This window comes from Arvicanthis niloticus, chromosome 2, assembly GCF_011762505.2.
Source record: "Arvicanthis niloticus isolate mArvNil1 chromosome 2, mArvNil1.pat.X, whole genome shotgun sequence".
Lineage (NCBI taxonomy): Eukaryota > Metazoa > Chordata > Mammalia > Rodentia > Muridae > Arvicanthis > Arvicanthis niloticus.
The window spans coordinates 45,282,164-45,304,381 of record NC_047659.1 but is presented as its reverse complement, the minus strand read 5'-3'; the positions used below and the strand labels follow the sequence as shown (position 1 = coordinate 45,304,381).

Sequence of the window (22,218 nt, the reverse complement as noted above, 5' to 3'; positions counted from 1 at the left end):
CATTCCTATTGGGTCTGCAACACTCTCCCCTGGTTACGTTCCTTTATGAGAAGGGTAGAAAGAAAGAGGAGGGCCAAAGTGGCTTTATCCATCTTAGAGAGCTCAACCACTCCTTTGAGCTCTAGCTTTATACATCCTGCTGCCTCCAAGAGACCTCCCTTACAGTCTCACAGGTACCTCAAAGGTGATTATGGATTCCCTACCGCTGTGGTGAACTGCACAGTGGCACTCATATCTGCCCACTTCAAACCAGAAATCCCACTGTTGACCTTGACCTCTCATTTTCTTTATGTCCCACAACAAATCTATAAGCAATTCGTGATAATTTATTTTACTCCAAAAGAAGTCTTGAATTGATAGCCATCGTCTGAGGCCCAGACCTTCCCATCTATTGCAGGGATTGTTGCACCGGCTCTTGATCGCCCTATCCTCTCGCACTCCCTATTCCCTTTGCTCTCATCATCTCTGATACCCCATTAAAATGAAAACCAGTTCAATTCTAGTTTTGGTGCTGCAGTAGCTTTCCATTCATTTAAAGTAAAATGAGGACCTGGGCCTGTGGAGTCTAACCTCATCTTATCTCAAGCTTCTCTCCTACCACTTGCCCATCTCCTCATCACCCTGACCCATGCCCTTACCTTCCAGGGCCTTGAGTGCCTGCTAAGAACTTTCTGGCTTCAATACTTCTCACATGCTGTTTTTTTCACTCTGGAATTTACTTCCCTGTTCTTTATCTGTGGTCTTCTTACCATCTCAGAGAGGCCTTGCGTCTCTTGGTGTATAACTCAGTCTAGAGAGGTCTGTATGACTCCATTGTTACTCTTTTTCTTGGTCTCTTTTCTTTCTCTTGTTTTCTTTCTTTTTTTCTCTCTCTCTTTCCTCCTTTTTTTGTTTTGCTTTTGTTTTTTTCCAAGACAGGTTTTGTGTGTGTGTGTGTGTGTGTGTGTGTGTGTGTGTGTGTGTGTGTGTGTGTATGTGTGTGTGTAACCTGAGCTCACTTTGTAGACCAGGCTGGCCTCAAACTCAGAGATCCACCTGCTTCTACCTCTCCGAGTGCTGGGATTAAAGGTATGTGCACCACTACCACCACTGCCTGGCTCTCTTGCTTTCTTTAACATATCACAGTGTTTAGATGCAGTCCCTGACTCTAATGTAAGTTCCATGATGACTGTTTTATCATTGAGGTAGGACTTCAATAAACAGCTATTAGAAAATTGAATAAGGAGCTGAGGATTACAGAGGGACTCAGGCCTCCAGCATAGACAGCTGCAAAGATGGTGCTATTCACCAGGATGAGACCACAAGGATCCACCTAGAAGAGGAAGGTGATGGGTTTGGATTTGCACATACTGAGTGTAAGATGGCTGTGTGATTAGTCTAGCACTGATGCTTCCTGGATTGACTATAAGGACCAAACTTCCCTGCTGTGATAAAAACCTATCTATCTTCTCTCTACTATCTATCTATCTATCTATCTATCTATCTATCTATCTATCTATCTATCTATCTATCTTTGAGACAAGGTAACCCTGGCTGACCTGGAATGAACTCCATAGACCGGGCTGACCTTGAGTCTCGGAGATCCTCCGGCCTCTGCCTTTCTACCTCTGTCTTTTCCTCTGTCTCTGCGTGCTGAATTAAAGGCATGTATTACCACACCCAGCATCTCCATTGCTTTTATGGAACTATTGAGAGTACGGGTGAACTTGAGAGAGGTTAGATCTGGATCTGCACAGCGTGGGACAGTGAGAGTGTGAATCTTCTTTAACACGGTTGGGCTGTCTGCCGTCATGGTGCTGTGCACAGAGCACAGCACAGCCGCTTTAGAATGAGATGCACAGAGCACAGCACAGCCGCTTTACAATGAGCCGGCCAATCTGGAAGACAAACATGTCTGTGCATCCACTGCCTGGTTCAGTTTTTGGGCAGAAAGCAGTTATACAGTCTGAGCATGAGCGTTGAGGGAAGAAGCATCCGCTGTACCAGTGGAGAGGAACGATGTTGTCGTTGACAGGTGGGTTTTACAACAATTACATTTTTAATTACCTGTCAATAAAGATTTTTACCTTATTTGGATAATTTGACTTAAAGCAAATTTAGGATGTTCATGGAAAGTTCAGGTCCTCTGGTTCAACAAATAGAAACAATTGTATCTTATTTTCAACTCCCAGGTTTCAAGCAGACATCAGTCATCCATACACACACACCCCCTCCCCCCAGTCTTGGTCCTTTTCAACCCAATACACTGGGCAGCTTTTAACTAATCAACTAGATCTGACTACATCAGGAGAATGTTTTGGTATTGGTAATGGTAAATCTTGACTGTCAAGAAAGAAAACAAAACAAAACCCTGTATTTGTTTGTGTGTATGTGTTAGTGTCTGTGTGAATAAGACACTCGGTATATTCTCATAAAGGTCAGAAGAGGGCATCAGAAGCTATAGTTACCTGAAGTTACCGGGAGTTCTGACACAGAAGTGCTCGTAACTACTGAGCTCATCTCCAGCCCTAAAGCTGCAACATTTTGTATTTTGTTGTTCTGTCCTAAACTTAAAAGGACCAGCACAATCCATGGTTTCTTTAGTACCTCCTAAAGAACTTCTAAGCTTCTTTACTTTGTGTCTGTGCCAAATGTCTTGGCCTACTTCCCTGTGTGGTCCTCTGTGGCCTAGCAAAAGGGAGTTTTTCCTCTCCCTGATGCAAAAAGGCATGCGTATGAGAAGGCAGCTCATTCTTTAGCTGTCTCTTTAGATTGTTGACTTCTGAGTCACCTGTTCAGAAGGAAAAACAATTAGAGTAGGTCATAGACCCGTGGGACACAAGGAATCTTGCTGTGTGCTCAGGGGTGCCTGCCAGGTGAGGGGCCCCAGAGATCCAGAGTCTGCTAGGAACTGCTACTGCTGGGAGTTCCTAGGGTGTGGGAAGTGAGTAGAAGAGGTGATGCTGGAGAGAAAGCTTCCTGGTCAGGGCTGTGCTGTGAGGCCAGCCTCCAGAGACTCTTAGGAACCCATCCAGGAGCCTTGAGAGTTGACAAGCCTTTGGAGCTTACGACTCAGAAGGCATTAGTCAACTAGCAGGGAGCTACAGGAGGAATAACAAGCAGAGTGGCCCATTGGGTATGGAGCCCTCCTCCAGGGCTCTTTCTATCAAAACCAGCCTCTCAGGACCTCAGCTGTGCCTTCTGCACCATCAGCCTCTGTGCTGGGGCCCATGAACGTCTCCATTCCTCTTATTCAGCTCACTGTCCTTTCTAAGGAAAGGGAGCCCTTGAGCCTGCTGTCAGGTTCTTTTTTGTCAAGGAACAAAGTGGGCTTGAAGCCCAGCAAATGAGGGCAGCCTGCGTCATTGAGATTGTTTCCGCCACTGTCATTTTCTTTCCCTACGTCCTTCCATAAGCTTCCCAGCACCTGGTTCTTCTCCCGAAGATATAACATTTTTTCTTTTTTGCCTTTCTCTCAGTTACACTTACCTTTTTACTTTAGAATAAAGGAGCATGAGGAGGAAGAAGAAACAAGGAAGAAAAGTGAAGAGAAAGATGCCGAGGAGATAAAGCGGCAGAACTTGCTGTATGAAATAGAGATGAAGAAAAACGTGAGCAAGAAACAGGAAGAGATAGATGCAAGCAGGAAGCGGTTCTTTGTAAGTCGCAGATGCCACAGTCAGGCAGTTACACAGTCAGATGCCTGCCTTGACACGCTGGGGTAGAAACAGGCATCCAGAAAGCTGTGTCCCGAGAGAATCCTCTCTCTGGCTGATTCTAGTCAGTATGGCTTTGTGTGGGTGTGATCTCACATAGGAAAGAAAATAATAAGTTTTCTATGTGAAATGAATTTCTTTAAAACAAAAGTTGTTAGGAATGAATGGAGTTATTTATATATAATTTCTGCTATGATAGCTTAGGGATGACATAATTTATTTGATTTCATGATTTTATTTGTCTCTAACACTTAAAATTGTATTTTTATTTTATGTGTTTTGCCTGCATGTATATTTGTGCACCACATGTGTGCTGTGCTTGCAGAGGCCAGAAAGAGGGTGCTGAGTCCATTGGAACTGGAGTTACAGAAGGTTATGAACCTCCATGTGGGTGCTGAGAACTGAACCTGGATCCTCTGCTTTTAACCTCTGAGTCATCTCTCTAGCCCCAGCATTTTTAAAAACTAATATTTGTGCTGCAAAGTTAAAACATCAAGCACTGAAAGCTTGGAAAAGGAGAGGTGCTTCATTGCTTGGCCCCTTTGCTTCCCAGAGTCTCCTTCTACCACAAGAGGTCTGAGGCCTCAGGACCGGAAGGCTCAGCTACCCTGCCTCATTGAGCCATCTTCCCAGTCCCTGTATGTAGTTTTCATAATTAGACTCCAATCAGTGTGATTGTTAATTAGTTTCAGGCATTATCTGCCCCATTGTCCAGGCTGTGGAGGGCTGGCCCTCTCCCTTTGTAGTACACTTCTCAGCTCCTTACTCTTTCCACACATCACACTGACGGCGGCACCAGGACTGTGTAACTATTTGCCTCTGCAGATCCAAGCTCTGTACCACCACTCTTGCATTACACGAGCGTTCAGTTTTCATTTTGTTTTAAGACAGGGACTCCTTATACAACCCTGAATGACCTCAAATTTGTGATTCTCCTGCTGTAGTCCTTCCCTGCCCCAGCCACACAGATCACAGCTATGCATCACTATGTCCACTATTGGTTATTTTTCTACCTTGATTTTCATTTGTTTAGTGACTTTATTTTGACCTTTTAAATTTTTTATTTTGATCACTTGATTTTTCCATATATTCAATAAATTCTGCCAAATGTATATTGACGCTAATTTTCAATATTTGACTGAATAATAAGCAATTACCTATGTTGGTTTTCTTAGAACTTATCTATGGAGCCCCCTCCATGCCCTCCCCTTTGGGACTGCTTGTTTGCTAGGCCTGCCGGCTGCCCAGCTGTCAGCCTGAGGCTTGCCTGGTCACTCTCTAGGACCACACCTCTTACTCCTGACTCTGATGTCTTCTGTTCCTTATTTACTCTCCCTCTTGCTGAAGTATATCCTTGAGCGTCTTTGCAGTGAATGATGTTTAAGAAGTCAGTAATTTCTATTTTTTAAAAAAAGATACGTTCTAAAATCTCACATCACTGAGATTATAGTTTACTTAACCATTTCTGTATTATTGAATACTTGTAGATTATTTTCAGTATTTTTGTTAATGTAAATAAATCTTAACATGAACATTTATTAAAACTTCTGATTATTACTTTGTGATAAATTTTTAGAAGAGAAATAAGTGGGTGAGCCATGACCATTTGACAGACTCTTGGTAGACTATTGAAAGGCATTTCAGTGACAATGCATAATTATCTCCTTAAGGACAATATTCATGATAAAAACATCATCCGAGCTGTAGAACAGCAGCAGCAAGAGGAGGAAGATGAAAAGATTAGAAAGTTTATCAAAGCCAAAAAACGTCTTATACAAATGAGAAATGACAAAGAAGCGGAAACAAACAGGTAGGATTTTAAAATACTTCCAGATGAATTGACTTTATGAGTATGAATATTTTGCCTGCATGCATATAAGTGTACCACATCCGTGTGTGCCTGCTGCATTCCTTGGGTTGTTGTCAGCCATAATAAGGGTACTGAAATATAACCTGGGTCCTCTGCAAGAGCAATGAGTGTTTTTATCTAGCCCCATAGGTAGGACTTTAACATAGTATAATCACCCAAGTGCTATCTGAGATTGCTTTTCAGTGACTCAGAAATTACATTATGATATTTGTCTTTGAGAATTGAAGTCTCATAGATGACATTTAGTGATCTGATAGTTTCCATTTGGGGCATGAGAGTTGAGGTGTACCATGGAACATTCCAGAACTCTCTGGTAGATGGTCAGTAGGTGCTCACTGGTATGCTGTAGAAGAGAGAGCACTGATCTGGAGGCGGCTCTGTGAATCATGGTCTATACATTTCCTTTTCTCTTTGCTGTAGCTGAGTACCTGACAAGAAACAGCTTGATAGAGGCAGAGTTTAGCTAGGCTCATAGTTTAAGGCTGTACACAGCCCTATGTGGTGGAAAGGCATGGTGCTCATGCTGTGGAGGCAGAAGCATGAGACTGTTCAGATCAACATGGACCAGAAAGCAGAGCGAGATGAATGCTGGTGCACGGGCTCACTTCGTTTTCTCGTTTCCTCTCCTTATTCAGTCCAAGACCCCAGCCCGTATTCAGGATGGGCCTTTCCCTCTCAAATAACCCTCTCTGGAAATGCCATGCAGATGGTCCCCAATGTGTGCCCCACCACTGTCTTAGGCTTTTATTTTTTGAGGCAAGGTCTTTCTCTATAACCCTGGCTATTCTGGAGCTCAGTATGTAGACCAGGTTGTCCTCAAACACACAGAGATCCACCTGCCTCTGCCTACCAAGTACTGGGACTAAAGACCTGGACACCTAGATCTTTAGTAAATATCCCCTTCCCATGGAAGATTTTCAAGATTATCTCAATTAAAAGTTGCATCTTCTAGAGTAAAATCCAAAAATGAAAACTAAAAAAATAAAGAAAAATCACACTTTAGTAGTCAGCTTTCCAATATTGCAGGAAACACTTCATTCTTCAGCCTAAAATGAGAGAAGTTTTATTTTTGGCTCACAAATTTGGAGGCTTCATAGTCAGTTGTTATTGTTGCTTTTGGAACTACAGCAAAGCAATACAGCGGGGTGGGAGTGCACACTGGAGAGAGCCGATCACCTCATCTGGCAGGAAACAATGGTTCTTGAGAGGGGTGAACAGGTGGAATCTAATTGGAAGGACTGTGTTAGTGGACTACATCCCTGGGGCCACAGCCTTCACCGGCCCTTTCTTTTCTTTTTTTTTAAATTTTTTAAAATTAGATTTATTAATTTTATATATGAGTGTTTTGCTTCCATGTAAGTCTGTGCACCATGTATGTACTTGGTGCCAGCAGAGGTCAGAAGAGGGGATGGGCTAGCCCCCTGGGACTAGAGTTAGGGATGGTCTCATGGGGGTTGGGAATCCAGCTTGGATCCTCTGAAGGAGCAACAAGTGCTCTCAACTGGTGAGCCGTGTCTCTCCACACACCCCTGCACTTTCTTTATCCAGGACACCTGAAAACGTGAGCTGAGATAAATAATACCTCCAAGTTTCTTAAATGAGGCATTTGTTAAAGCACAGAGAAGACTTGCACGAGGGTGGAAGTCTTTAACACATTTTTACTGTTAAGCTCTCTGTACCGAAAATAATATATTCAAATAGTTAAGTGGGTCCTACCTGTAAATGGGTTTAGAACAGTGTTTTGAAATGTTAAGTGACACATCACCTTTTCTACAAAGTGTTCTGTATGGCTCTGTAGCATTTTCATGGCCTGTGCCGCCATCTATACATATGCATATATACATGTACACATATATACACATACATACCATCTCTTTTCCACTTCAGAGTCTACTTTCTTTTCACCCATGAATGGTATCTTTTCATGATTTCTCATGCAGGACTTCACAAACTCAATAAATTAGTGAACCTGTCATAACTAATTAAACTACTTCTGTTTAGTTTTCTTCTCTCGTTGCTTCAATAAAACGTGCTCACTGCGTATGATGTTCCAGACACATGCTTGGCCCTGGACTAGAGAGATAATTCATACAGTCCTGACCTCACAAACTTCATGATGTGAGGGACAGGGACATATAAACAGATGAAATCAACACATCTATGATTTGGTTCCAGAGGGGATGTAGTGAGAAGATGAATTATTTAGTATTTTGTAACTTAGTTATTTCCAAGGTTTTATTTAAAGAAAGGATTTTTATAGTGTAAGTCTCAGTGCTAGAGCAAGCAGAACAGCCCAACAACATATTCCAAAATATACTCTGGACTGCACAAGCAGACCCTTGATTTACACAATGCTGTGTGTGGTGGTGTAACTAATCCCAGTCTGGGCAGGGGCTGGGTGTAAGGGGATCCTGACGGATCACCAGCAGCCACTGGTGAGATTCAAAAAAAAGAAAAGAAAAACTAGCCTGGTGGTACATGCCCTTAATCCCAGCACTTGGGAAACAGAGATGAGAGAATCTCTGTAACTTTGAGGATAGCCTGGCCTATACAGCAGTTCCAGGGTAGCCAAGGCTACATAGTGAAATCCTGTCTCAAAAAGTAAAAACGCTGAGAGCTATAGAGGAAGAATTGCAACATCTGCTTCTGGTCTTCACTTGCACCCACCATACACTCATGAGCACATGCCAGCGTACGCTGCACACGTGAACAGTATCTTCCGGTGTTACTCATGAGCACATGCCAGCGTACACCGCACACATGAACGGTATCTTCCGGTGTTACTCATGAGCACATGCCAGCGTACACCGCACACGTGAACAGTATCTTCCGGTGTTGTGCAGTTTGAACGCCTTTTCTTCCATAAGTGTACATGTGATTACACTGCACATGTTGCTCCCTTGGAGATTTTTAGTATACATGCTACTTTGTATGTATGTATGAAATTAATTTCCTTATTTATCTCAAGAATTATTTTTTCAAGTGTATGGCAAATTAATTTCTATTTGATATAACCGTATATATAAAGGAAACCACAGATCTCTTTTTAGATGATTTTAAATTATTTCAGATTCCCTAATGAAAGTATTATAACTCTATTACAGAGCTGTTCAGGGTGATTTGGCAAATGTGGTTGTTCTGTTACAGGCTAATGGAAGAACGGAGAGAAAGAATAAATAATTTTCTAAGTGAACTAATAAAAGAGAAACTTGATACTGAAGATTTGATTATTGCTAGAGACATTGCTGAAGCTGACACTGAACTGGAGAAAAGAGAAAAAGAAAAACATGAAAAAAATCAAGCGGACTTGAAAGCAATTGCAGATTATAGAACCTCTGTGGTAAACAATTCCGTTACAGTGCATACATTTGAGGCTTTGCTGCCATGGCTATTACTTCTCCTCTCTCATAAAACTAACAGAGATTTGAAAAATAGTATGTAAATTATCTTCTTATATTTTTGAAGCAAATACTTACTTTTAAATTTTTTTGTTTATAAACTTTATGATTAAAAAGAAAATCCTTGCCAAAAAAAATAATAATCATCTAACACCAGCTAGGTGTGGAAGTGCACGCCTTTAATCCCAGCACTGGGGAGGCAGAGGCAGGCCGAACTCTGTGTTCAAGGCCAGCCTGGTCTACAGAGTGAGTTCCAGGACAGCCAAGACTACATAGAGAAATCCTGTGTCAAAAACCAAATCAATAAATCAATTAGTCAGTCAGTCAGTCAGTCAGTCAGTCAGTCAGTCAGTCAGTCAATCGGTCCTCCACTGAAAAGGACTAGACCCCAAATCTATACACCTGGATGAACTTCTATACAATTGGAAAGGTCATTAGAAGAGAAGCTGTGGAGCTTCACACTGGGCTCTACACTTTGACGATTGAGTGTATTGCATGCTCTGGTCCTCCACCAAAACGACGACTCCACCAGAGTTAGACCTAGACACACACTTGGCTCTCTGTCATTTCACACTCAGCTTCATTACCTGCATGCAGCCCATCCTCCTTCCTAATGTTTACTTCCCCTGTCTTCTCTCCTGCGTGATACAGTGTATCCACAAGTACACTTGTTACTGTAGCCACACACACATGTATTATTGGCTAGGTTCTGCATGAGGAGAACCATCTTTTTTCCTTTCTGAGATTGTGTGACCTCACTTAAAGTTATACATTTTACGTCTATCCAATTTTTTGCACATATTTTACAGTTTTCTTTAGAATATATAACATATTTTCATTATCCATTCATCTGTTGAAATATGAAAAACTAGGGTTGATTTCAATTTTTTGTTATAGTGAATAAAGCATCCATAAGCATGGAGATGTAAATATTTCTATGGAGTTTTCTGAATATTTGCTCTGGGATGAAATAGCTGGGTCATACAGTTATTTTTTTAACTTCTTGAGAACTCTCCAAGCAGGTTCCCACAGTGACTGTTCCCCCACCACCAGTGAATAAGGCTTCCTTTCTCTCCAACATTTGTTGTCAGATTTATTGATGATGGCCGTTCTGACTGGGGTGAGGTGGTATTTCAAAGTCATTTTAATTTGTATTTCCCTGATAGCTAGGGATATTATACACTTTTAAAAACAGTAATGTACACTTATATTTCTTTTTCTTTTTAAAAAAAGTATTCATTTGCTTTTGTTGATTGGCAATTTGGTTTCCTTGTTTAATCTGCGATTTGTAAATTCTGTATAATAGTCCTTCATCTGAAGTATGCTAATGAACAGTTTCTCCCATTTGGAGGTCTGTCTGTTCATTCTGCTGATTGTCTACATTTTCAGGAAGTCCCACCTATTGATTCTGGGGTTAGTTCCTGTGTTCTTGGTATTCTATTAAAAAAAAATCTCTTGCCTACCCAGTAGGGAGTATTGAAGAGTATTCCCTATGTTTCCTTCAGTGGCTTGGGTTTTCAATTAAGGTCTTTGATTAAGGTAATCAATTTTTGTGCAAGGTGAAAAATATGAATGTAATTTCTTTTTCTGTAGGTAGAGACATGTGCTGGCACCATCTGTTGAAAAGACTGTTTTTCCAACTGTATGTTTTTGCCTCTTTTGTCAAAAACTAGGTTGACACAGCTTTGTCATTTATCTCTAGGTCCTCTATTCCGTCAATCTATCTGTCCAGTTTTATGCCTGCACCAGGCTCTGCCAACATAACTCTGAGTGTAATTAGAGGCTGGGTGTTGTACTGTCCTCAGTGTTCTTGTTCCTTAGGATTGTACTATCAATTCTTGGTCATTTGTGGTCCATAGAAAAAAAATACTTGGTTTTTTAAAAAAGATTTATTTATTTATTTAATGTATATAAGTACACTATAGCTGTCTTCAGACAGACCAGAAGAGAGCATCAGATCCCGTTACAGATGGTTGTGAGCCACCATGTGGTTGTTGGGAATTGAACTCAGGACCTCTGGAAAAGTAGTCAATGCTCTTAACTGCTGAGCCAACTCTCCAGCCCTGTTTTGTTTTTCTTAAACCTATGAAATATGACATTGGAATTTTGATAGATATTAGATGAAACCTGCTAGTTTATTTTTGCAGTATAGCCATTTTCACAGTATTAATTCTACCAATCCCAGAGCACAGAATGTCTTCCCGTTGTCTAGTATCTTCTGTGATTTCCTTTTTCAATGTCACAAAGCTTTGTTGTAGATGTCTATCACTTCTTTAGTTAGATATATTCCTAAATACTTGTTTTTGGAGTTATTTTGAATGGGACATTTTTCCCAGTTTCTTTCTCTGAGAGCTGTGTAGTATAAGTGAAGGCTATTGTTTTCTTTGTGTTGACTTTGTATTCTGCAACTTTTGCTGTGTTTACTAGGTCCAAACATTTTCTAGTAGATTCAACAGGATCTTTTAAATAATCATGTCACTTACTAATAGGGATAGTTTCATGTCTTCTTTTCCTACTTTTATTCCTTTTGTACCTTTGTCTTGTCTAATCGCTGCAGCTAAGATCCCATGCACTCTATCAGATAAGAGGAGGAAGAATGGGCGTCCTTGTATCATTCCAGACGTTAAGAGGAAGTGCTCTCAGTTTGTCTCTGCTTAATACGTTGGCTATAGGTTTGTTTTGTATACCCTTCAGTATATTGAGGTATGTTCCTGCTATTCCTAAAGTCTCCAGACTTTTATCATGAAGGCATGATGGAATTTGTTAAATGCCCTTTCAGCATCAATTAAAATTACTATTTAGCTTCTATTCTTAAATTTATTTTTATGGTATATTACATTTATTGATTTATATATGTTAAACCAACTTGCTTTTTCTGGGATGAAGCCCATTTGATCATAATGTATAATTTTCTTAATGTGTGGCTGGGTTTGGTTTGAATTTTACTGAGAAGTTTTTCATCTCTGCTCATCAAAGAAATCAGTCTTCAGTTTTGTTCCTTCTTCCTTCCCTCCCTCCCTCCCTCCCTCCCTCCCTCCTTCCCTCTCTCTCTCTCTCCCTCCCTATCTTCCTTCCTTCCTTTCTTTTCTTTTCTTTTCTTTTCTTTTCTTTCTTTCTTTCTTTCTTTCTTTCTTTCTTTCTTTCTTTCTTTCTTTCTTTCTTCCTTTTATAGTGTCTTTACTTTGTTTTGGTAATAGGGTAATATTGGCTTCACAGAATGTATTTGGTAATATTCCTTCACTTTGTATTTTATGAAATAATTAAGACGAATTGGTGTGGGGTCATCATTGAAGGGTTGATAGAATGCAGCAGTGAATCCAGCTAGTTGTAAATTTTGTTTGAGGGAAGGCTTTTAATAACAGCTTTAATCTCATTGCTTGTAATCCGTCTATTTAAGGCATATCTTCAGGGTTTTATTTTGGTATATGATATTCATTAGAATTTCCTCTGGCTTATCCAGCTTTCTAGAATATAAGTTTTTATACTAATTTCTAATGCTGTTATGTGGTTCTTTGAAATCAGGTGTAATGACACCTTTCTCTCTAGTTTTATTGAAATCAGGTGTAATGACACCTTTATGTCTAGTTTTATTAATTTGATTTCTCCCTTCTAAGGTCTGTCAGTTTGCTTAAGATTTTCAAGGAACCAACTGTTTGATTGACCTTGTGTATTAATTAGTTTTTAATCTGTATTTCATTAATTTATTTGCTAATCTTTATTAATTCTTGCTATCTACTGTGTTTGGGACTGGACACTTGTTTTTTAAGAACTTGAGGTGCATCATTAGGGTATTTATTTGATAGCTCTCAGATGTTTTTAGCACATGAGCGAGCACTTGTTGCTATAAACTTTCTCCTTGTGACTCTCTTTGATGCCTCCTCCCAAAGGTTCTGATAAGGGTGTGTTATCACTTATCTCTAGAAATTTTTAAATTTCCTCTCAGATTTCTTGGATGACCTACTATTCATTCAAAAATGTGTTTAGTTTCCAAGTACTTTTGTAGTTTCTATAGTTTATTGTTTATTTCTATTTTTAACATCTTAGGATCTGATAAGATACAACGAATTGTCTCGATTTTTTTTTTTATTTGTTGAAACTTAGTTTGTGTTCTCTGATAGATTTTGGAGAAGATCAAGTGTGCACTCCTTCCTGTTGGGTGGAATAGTCTGCATATATCTATTAATCTGGTTTACTCATAATATGTTTTAGCTCTGAAGCTTCTTTACTTGAAAGTTTATAAGAACTATCTAAGTATGAGAGTGAAGTATTGAAGTCCCCATTATTATTGTGTCAAGACCTATGTGGTTTTTTTTTTTTTTTTAATGTTCTAATGCTTGTTTTATGAAGTTAGGGGTTCTAATATTTGGTGCACAAAAATTTATAATTGTTATATCTTCTTTTTAAAAAAGATAGTATCTTTTTAAAAAATGTATTTACCTTTATTTTATGTGCATTGGTGTTTTGCCTCCATGTATATCTATGTAAGAGTGTCAGATCTTAGAGTTACAGACAGTTGTTATCTGCCACATGGGTGCTGAGATCTGTCCTCTGGAAGTACAGTCAGTGCCTTACCTGCTGAGCCATCTCTCCAACCCCTGTTATATCTTCTTGATGAATTATTTCTTTTATTAATATTAGTGTCCCCTGTTATCTCTTCCAATTATTTTTTAAACAATATTTTAAAAGATTAATTTATTATGTATAAAATGTTCTGTCTGCATGTATGCCTGCATAGCCAGAAGAGGGTCCCAGATCTCATTGTAGATGGCTGTGAGCAACCATGTGGTTGCTGGGAATTGAACTCAGGACCTCTGGAAAGGCAGCCAGTGCTCTTAACCTCTGAGCCACCTCTCCAGCCCCTTCTAATTAGTTTTGGTGTAAAGCTTTCCCAGTCTGATAGAATGATGAATATGCCTGTTTGTTAACATTTTACTTGTTTAGTAATTTGTTTTCCATCCTTTAGTATTAAGTTTTGTGATTTTTTTTATTCTAGCTAAGTGTGTTTCTTGGAGACCATATATAGTTCTCGCTTTTGGTTTTTGGGTATTTTGTTTTGTTTTTTGAGACAGGGTTTTGTTTTTGTTTTTATTTTTTATTTATTTATTTTTGAGTTGCCTTGGCTGTCCTAGAACTGGCTCTATAGACCAGACTGGCTTCAAACTCACAGAGATCCAACTGCCTCTCCCTCCTGAGTGGATTAAAGGCATGCACCACCACCACCCAGTGATTCTTGTTTGTTTGCTTGTTTGTTTGTAATCCAGTTCACTAGTCTGGATATTTTTAGTGATGAATTGAGGCTGTTTGCACTTAAGTATATATTTTGCATGAACTTGTTAAGTGATGTTCTGCTTTGCTGGATTATTGGTGTTTTCCTTTCTCCCACACTAGTTATAAGGGTTTGCTGAGCTGCTGTGTTGGGTGTGGGTATTTCTTCCCCATGCCTAGTTTATCTGTAGTCAGGCTGCCTTTCATCTTTCTCCTGTGAAGTATTCCACTGAAAGCTTTCTGTGGTGCCGGCTTGTCATCATGGATCACCTCAATTTGTCTTTGTCTAAAGCCTTTGTCTGGCTCTTGTCGCTGCTGACAAAGAGTCTGAGTAATCACGGTGTTTGTGCCTCTGTGTGTGAGTTGGTGTCTCCTCATGCTGGCTTTAGGTGTATTTCTTTACTCTGTATTTTTGACATACTGACTATAGTATGTCATGGAGACTTTCTTCTCTGTTCATGTCTTTGTGGAGTTATATATGCCTTCTGTTTGGATGCTTACTTCTTTCTGTAAGTTTGATTTTATGTTTTCTGCTATGATTTTACAAAACAGTCTGTCTATTCCATTTTTAACTCTGTTCCTTCTTTTATACCATGAATTCTCAAGTGTGGCCTCTTGAATATATACCAGACATCTGGGAAATATTGTCTGTGCTCATTAATTCTTTTTCTGAATATATTTTTGTTGGATTATTGTCTCACCTTTGTCCTCCAACCCTGAAATTAGTTTCTCTGCATATGTATGTACTTGTCTGTTAGTGATGGTGCCTGTTGTGGTTTTCATTTAATTGACCATTCTTCATCTTAAGTATTTCTGTTTGATTGCTTTTTTCAATGTTTCAATCTCCTTGCCAAATTTTTCTTCTAAATTTTAAATTTTTGCCACTAATTTACTGTTATATTGACTTTGGGGACTGTCTTGTCAAGGTCTTAGATAGATTTCCAAAATTCTTACATCTTTTTGACTCTTCTCTAGGATCATTAATTTTTTTTAATATAAGACTAAATTATTTCTCAGACATTTCACCTCTCATTAAGTTTTGACTCCCTTGTAGGTAGTTTGTAGGGGGTGGTTCTGATGCTAAGAACCAATTCCCCAATTGATTCTTGATTCATCAATAAAGATGCTAGTGGTCAATGAGCTGTGAGGAATAGGTGGGACTTCTGGGTCCCTGAGGCAAGCTAGCTGATGCAGGGGAGGAGTTTCACTTTGCTTTGGAGGGAGAAAAGGTGACCAGCCATGTGAGATCTCAGGTAGAGTGGCATAGGCTGTTCCCCTAGGTGGGAGATTAGAAGCACAACTAAAGCTGAGGGCAGTTTGGGGTTGCTAACAAGGAGAAGGTAACTGAGCAACTGAAGTTGAAGGCAGATTTAGGGTACTGAGCTGAGAGTATTAGGAAGGACATGCTAGCCACTGGAGGCTAAAAGCACCCAGCAATTGAGCCATAAGTCAGGTTGAAAATTAAGTGTGTGTGTGTGTGTGTGTGTGTGTGTGTGTGTGTGTGTGTGTGTGTTATCCGAAGATCTAAGGGAACCTGGGTGGGGCTGGAATTGCAGTCTGCCTGGGCCTTAAAGCAAGGTAGCAAAAACTACATGCTCTAGGCAGTTAAGTTGGTTAGTTGGTAGATGGTGGGGCATGCATAATACCTGTGTCAAATTTGTGTGTGTGTTGCTTTGTAATGTTTTATACATCTGTTGAAGTGGATTTTTTTTTAACTTCCTTCTATTCTGAGCCTATTAGGATATTCTGCTTTTTGTGACTCATATCTCAAAGTTCAGCTAGTGGAACAGGTGAAAGCTGATGTTGAATATTGAATGAGTTGCTGAAGTGAGCCTGTCTTGGCTATGTGACCACAGGAGCAAGGATAGTGCTGCACACTCAGCACCAAGGTGACCAGTTGGCATCAAATCTTGATCATACCATGGATTCTATGCACTTGCTGGAGGCAGGATACCAAACTTCAAACCCAATGAAGCTTGTCTACTACGTTGGCATGTAGTTATGGTTACAGGACCAAATAACCTCTGGGACCATGGCAACAGGGACATCAGGTCCTGCAGTGACTGCTGGAACCTCAGAAATCAGATTTCTGCAATCTTTTTTTTTTTTTTAGATATTTTATTTACACTTCAGATACTATCCCCATTCCCCCCCCCCCAGAAAACCCCTATCCTATGCCCCCTTTTCCTTTTTGCATTTATACATTTTTTAAAAAAAATGTTAATCATAGGCTTTATAAGTTTGGTATTGTTCAATCAGAGGTGTAACCCACTACCCAACCTAGATATAACAACTATCTTTGACTGGTGGAGATACATGAACATCTGCCTCCCTGTCTCCCCCCTCTTTCTCTCTTTCATCATCTAGCTTCTCTCCTTCTCCTCCTCTTCTTACTCCTTCTCTTCCTCTCCTTACTCCTCCCACCTTAGCTCCTCCTACACATCACCCTTCCTGTTAAAATGAAACTTTTCTCTCAAGATACAGTTAGAGCATAATTATGTCAATTTATACCAGTGAGGTACAAGATAGTCCTAATACCCAGTCCATCCTTTTGTTGACTAACCAGCACCTCTGTCATGTATCCTAACTAAAACATTTAGTTCTGAACCTGGCTTTAGGATGAATGTCAGCTGCCGACCATCCACTCAAATCTTTTCTCTCAAGGTAAATAGCTATAAGTTTTCAACCCTGTCAGAAATCCAGAATGAGGCAGAGGCAGGCGGATTTCTGAGTTAGAGGCCAACCTGCTCTACAGAGTGAGTTCCAGGTCAGCCAAGGCTATACAAAGAAACCCTGTCTCGAAAAACCAAAAAAAAAAAAAAAAAAAAAAAGATTTCTGCAATCTTAATTACCTCAGAGACCATAAAACCAAGGGTCTAATCCCTCAGGGGACTCTGGCCATATTGGAGCTGAAGCTTGGCCCCTGTGCTGACCACTGAGACCATTGTTGACAGGGTGCTCTTTGTAGAAGCTACGGGCCTAGTTGCCCAGTATTCGCTGGTTGCCAAAAACCCATGTTTACTTTTATACTGAAGATAGTATGGCCATTAGTTAGTTACACACAAGATATTTTTTAACGTATTTGTTTACATTTATTTATTTTATTAGTTTATATGTATATTTTGCCTTCATGTATATCTGTACATCATGTGTGTGCCTGATGCCCATGAAATCCAGAAGAGGGTAGTATCATCCAGAACTGGAGTTACAGATGGTTATGAGCTGTTATGTGGGTGCTGGGAACCAAACCTGGAACCTTTGGAAGAGCAGCAACTGCTCTTAACTGCTGAGTCATTTTTCCAGCACATTCTTCCTCACTTGTCTTAGTGAGGGTTTTACTGCTGGGAACAGACACCATGACTCTTATAAGGACATTTCATTGGGGCTGGCTTACAGGTTCAGAGGTTCAGTCCATTGTCATCAAGGTGCGAGCATGGCAGCATCTAGGCAGCCATGGAGCCAGAAGAACTGAGAGTTCCACCTCTTGTTCCAAAGGGAGCTGGGAGAAGACTGGCTTCTAGGAAACTAGGAGGAGGGTCTTAAAGCCCACGCCCACAGTGACACACCTACTCTAACAAGGCCACACCTCCTAATAGCTCCACTTCCTGGGCCAAGCATAAACAAATCATCACATCTCCCTTCTGCCAAGCTATTTTTTTTTTTTAAAGAAGGTTTTTTTTATTTATTTCATGTATGTGAGTACACTGTCTTCAGACCAGAATAGGGCATCGGATTACAGATGGTTGTGAGCCACCCACCATGTAGTTGCTGGGAATTGAACTCAGAATCTCTGGAAGAATAGTCAGTGCTCTTAACCACTGAGCCATCTCTCCAGCCCTCTGCCAAGCTATTTATGAATGCAAAGCAAGAAGTTCTTCTTCAGAACCATCTTAAGTGACAGGATTGTTTCTTTAAATGTCTTAAGAAAAGCCACATAAGTTACCTGATTACCTTTCTGTATTTCTTAATCTTAGAAAACGGATCCCCTACTCTATTCCTTTCATGTTTGTCTGAACATTCAAATTGCATGGCTCCTAAATATTCTAGTAATTAATTGTTAACATGCCAGTAGTTCTGTACCTTTGCACCTGGCTTTCTGCTTCCTATGTTTTCTTCTTCCTGCTCCTGTGCTTCCTGTCCTTCTTCCACAGTCTCACGGTGAAGCCCAGGCTCCATGTGTCGAACTCATGGTCTTCCTGCCTCGGTTTCCTTATCTCCACTGCTGAGATTACAGGCACACATTACCCCCCACAACTGTGTGTGCTGTTGGTTTTAATCACAGTTTCATTAAGTATGTCTCTGCTATTCAAGAGAATAAAACAAACTAACCCAGCCACGTGTAATGTTTTTAACACTGCTCCTGTCTCTGTGCTTGAAACATTCTGACTCCTTTTTAATGAGAACTGGTTGCTGAAACTTATTTTAGTTTTTTTTTTTTTTCGGCTATTAAACATCTAGATGAAAAATAAAGAGGAAGAAGAAAGACAGAGGAAACTAGAGGCTAAGGAACAATTGCAGGCTGTCTTGAAGGCAGATAAGCTCTTCCAGGAGCTCGAAAAGGAGAAAAACCTCAAAGCTGCCAAAGAGAGACTGGAAATTCAAGATGCTCACATTCAGCGAATAGTAAGTGTTCTCACTTTCCTGGGATTTTTTTGGTTTTCTTTCTCTTAAGTGGTTTCCTTCATCAGACAGGGATAAATGATTGTTACAGTGTCACAATGAAAACATAGTAAACTGTGAAATTAGCTTTAGGATTTCTGCTCTGGGATTCTCTGCTGTGATGGCTTAAGGACTGATCTAACTGGAGCATCAGGAAAGAAGAAGCGTGAGACATATATACAGAATAGCAAGGATCCCGCGGGCCGTGTGCTCTGATGAAGACACACCAACAACCGCCTGGAAACTCAGCCCCTTTATTTCATCCATCTGAAGTGAAGAGGCAGGTTTATTATATACAGCTCAAACAGGAGGGGTATTACATACAGCTGGATAAGGAGTCAGGCTTAGTTCATCTCGGTAGGGAGTCTCTGTAGGGAAGCATTCTCAGGCTGTAAGCATCCAGGAGGAGGAAGCTGCTATGGGCATTTTCTGCACACACTGTCAACATCCACACTTGGATTTGGGAAGGCTTTGCCATTCCATGAGGCATTGAGTCTGTGCTCATGGCAACAGTATGCATTCACTCAGGACTGCATCTGCTCCCAACAGTTCTCATTCTAGGGTTTTGCTCACAACTTTTTATCTTTTTTTAGAGCCTGTTATGCTTAGTAAATACTAAGGATGATACATACACATGGCATGGGCTCTGATGTGCATCCTTTGATTCATAGGATCCATAGGCTCTGATGCAAAACTTTTGTGTCATTTTTCTCCCCCTTTACTTTTTTATGGCACATCCTAATGCAGTCTATCTCTAGCTAGAGTTCCAAACATTATTTTCCCCAACTTTACAACAATATCCCAACAACCATGTTGATTGGAATCTTGTGGGATTTGATTGTGAGACAAAGGAATATCAGAGATTTAAATGATGGACAGAGAATCTGGTGTCCAGCAGAATCTTTTCCAAATACATGCTCCTCTTCCATTCCTGTCAGCAACACGAATGAACACAAGTCAGACCTTCTACATCCTTCCCAAGCCTTGTATTGGCATCTTGGAATGTTAACTGTTCTGATGGAGTGGCTTAACCTGTCTTCAGTGAACTGCTTTGCATATCCTTGTTGGACGTTTACTGACTTCTTTTGCAAAGTATCTATTCAAACCTGTTGACAGTTATTTTGATTTGTTCTCTTTTTTTCATCTTATTTTTATTTTATGTGCATTGGTGTTTTGCTTGCATACATATCTGTGTGAGGGTGTCTGATCCCCTGAAACTCTGTGTGTGTGTGTGTGTGTGTGTGTGTGTGTGTGTGTGTGTGTGTGTGTGTGTTTAGGCCCAGAGTTGATGTTGGCTATCTCAATTGTTCTCCCATTTTTGGAGGCAGGTTCTTTATCTGAACCTACTGTTTACAGATTCCAGCTACCTTAGCTAGACAATTTGCCCCAGAGAATCCTATCTCTGCTTCCTGAGTGTGGATATTACAGGTAGCCTCCCTACCTTGCCCTGCTTTTCTTTGGGTTCTGGGGATCCAGACTCTGGTCATTATGCTTGCAGGGCAAGTATTTAATCCATTAAAACACCACCTCCCAGCACTTGAACAAGTTTAAACATGGAAACAGAGTATTCCTGTGATTAGCCCTATTTGATTATGATGCATTTTTAAAAATGTGTGTGTGTGTGTATTTGTACTATATTCAGTTGCTTATATGTGTGAGGGCCTGCACACACACACACACACACACACACACATGCCCGCATGCACTGGTGCCTATGGAGGCCAGAAGAGGGAGTTGAAAACCCTGTAACTGGAGTTACAGACAGTTGTGAACTACCATGTGGGTGCTGGGAGCTGAACCTTGGTCCTCTGGAAGAGCAGCCAGTGCACTTAACTCCTGAGCCACATCTTTAGCCCCCACAATGTATTTATAACTCAGTGTCTACTATGTGCCATGCACTATTTTTTAAAATTACTTTTTTCTTCTTCTTCTGATATGCAAACAAGGACATCTCATTTTACCTTATTATCCCTTGGTGAGATTGTTTAAATTCTTCTGTCTTCTGTTCTTATTGTATACTAATTTTTTTTTTTAAGACTCTGGATATTTTATTGCCAATTCAGCAAAGAGAACATAAGCCTTACTTTTTGAACTTGGTGATAAAAAGTTTGGTATTTCAAACTGATATACTTGTGCCTTTCCCTTAGAAATTTCAATTAGTAGGAATGATCAGATCTTATGTTAAAGCTTTAGATTATTAAAATTTTTTCATAGATGGTAAATATATCCATATACAGGAAAAACAATGTATATTTAGAAATTATGTACTTCTTAAAATGTTACAAATATAAAATTGAAATCTGCCAATCAAAATTTCACAAAAAAAGCCATTAAAACATCTTTTCCAAAATAAATTAATGTAACATTATACGACAAAGTCTTTCTAAAATAATGTATTTGGGAGATTGCCTATAGTACTTATTCCTCTGTTCTGAATACATTTTCATAGATTAATGTCACTCATTGTTCTAGTTTTACATTCCTGGGAAACAGAATGTTACTGGTTGCATATAACTTAGGTATTCCCTGTTGTCTTAGTTTTATGTTGATGGACAGGAACAATAGTTATGTATATGCCTTTTAACTTACCAAAGATCAGATATGTAAATGATTGAAAGAGAATTGTATTTATAGCTGCCCGATTTTTAACCTAAATTTTATTTATAGTTTTAATTTTGTTACATTGTTTAACTATGTATCACATGAAGCTATGAATTTAAATATTTAATCTATATTTTGAGTATATTCTTAGACGCATAAAAGAATTGATGAGTTATAACATATTTATAAAATACCGAGTTTATAAAATTTCATCTACATCTTAAAATTACATAGATATTTGGAAAACATGTTTTGACCAATATTAAAATTTATTTTTCTTCCAAATAGGCCGTAAATAAATTTAATGCCAAACAACTGAAGGAAGAAGAATTAGATTATTGGAGACTTACTGAAGCCCTTACAGTTGAGAAGGAGAAAGAATTTGAGAAGTATGCCAGAGAAGTAATTAACTCTGAATCTGAATCAACAAAGAAATACACCTACCCTATGGTAAAAGCTGTGCAGGAAGGAGTGGGAGGTGGACGTGGACCACCCTTTGTAGGCAGAGGTGGGATAAGACCAAGCTATCAGGCAAATGATGCCACTGGGGTTCAGCTCCCTTTTTATAAAAGTCAAGGATCAAAGTATAATGATTTTCAGAAGTCGAAGAGAAGGCTAGGTTTTACTTGGTAAAAAGGGTCATATTTTGATTGATAAAATTTATTATAATGAGCTACAAATATAATGGAATTTCTGATAATAAAGCCACTACTTATCTATCTCTCTAAAA

General features: G+C 39.6%; 1 protein-coding gene across 3 annotated transcripts in view; it reads left to right on the top strand.

The window, feature by feature from the left end:
- The window catches only part of Cfap210 (cilia and flagella associated protein 210), a 35,945-nt gene extending 13,727 nt beyond the window's left edge, over window positions 1-22,218 (top strand). The window contains exons 5-9 of one of the 3 annotated variants that reach the window (XM_034493723.2): window positions 3,482-3,638; window positions 5,366-5,505; window positions 8,713-8,905; window positions 18,687-18,851; window positions 21,777-22,218. In XM_034493723.2, the coding sequence (XP_034349614.1) occupies window positions 3,482-3,638; window positions 5,366-5,505; window positions 8,713-8,905; window positions 18,687-18,851; window positions 21,777-22,121 (1,000 nt within the window). In that variant the 3' untranslated portion in view covers window positions 22,122-22,218. Of the gene's footprint in view, window positions 1-3,481; window positions 3,639-5,365; window positions 5,506-8,712; window positions 9,000-11,520; window positions 16,122-18,686; window positions 18,852-21,776 lie in introns of those variants that run through there. The other 2 variants (XM_076928881.1, XM_076928880.1) reach the window with 2 other exon arrangements.